The 222-nt window shown below is 70.3% G+C and overlaps 1 protein-coding gene across 1 annotated transcript in view; it reads left to right on the plus strand.

Moving 5' to 3' along the window:
• Positions 1-222, plus strand: part of TRIM9 (tripartite motif containing 9) — an 82,237-nt gene that overhangs the window by 13,667 nt on the left and 68,348 nt on the right. The window contains exon 3 of the mRNA XM_009322955.1: positions 3-170. Within this exon, the coding sequence (XP_009321230.1) occupies positions 3-170 (168 nt within the window). The remainder of the gene's footprint in view (positions 1-2; positions 171-222) is intronic.

Here is a 222-nt window from a genome sequence, read left to right on the forward strand (position 1 = left end):
AGGGGGCGGGCGGCGGCCGCAAGCTGCCGACGTGCGCCGAGCACGACCTGGAGAACTACAGCATGTACTGCGTGAGCTGCCGCAGCCCCGTCTGCTACCAGTGCCTGGAGGAGGGCAAGCACTCCAGCCACGAAGTCAAGGCGCTAGGCGCCATGTGGAAGCTCCACAAGGTGAGAGCCCCGGCCCCGGGGCGTGCTCCGCCAGCAGCTCGTGGCGCGCAGC

This window comes from Pygoscelis adeliae, unplaced genomic scaffold, assembly GCF_000699105.1.
Source record: "Pygoscelis adeliae isolate BGI_AS28 unplaced genomic scaffold, ASM69910v1 Scaffold314, whole genome shotgun sequence".
Lineage (NCBI taxonomy): Eukaryota > Metazoa > Chordata > Aves > Sphenisciformes > Spheniscidae > Pygoscelis > Pygoscelis adeliae.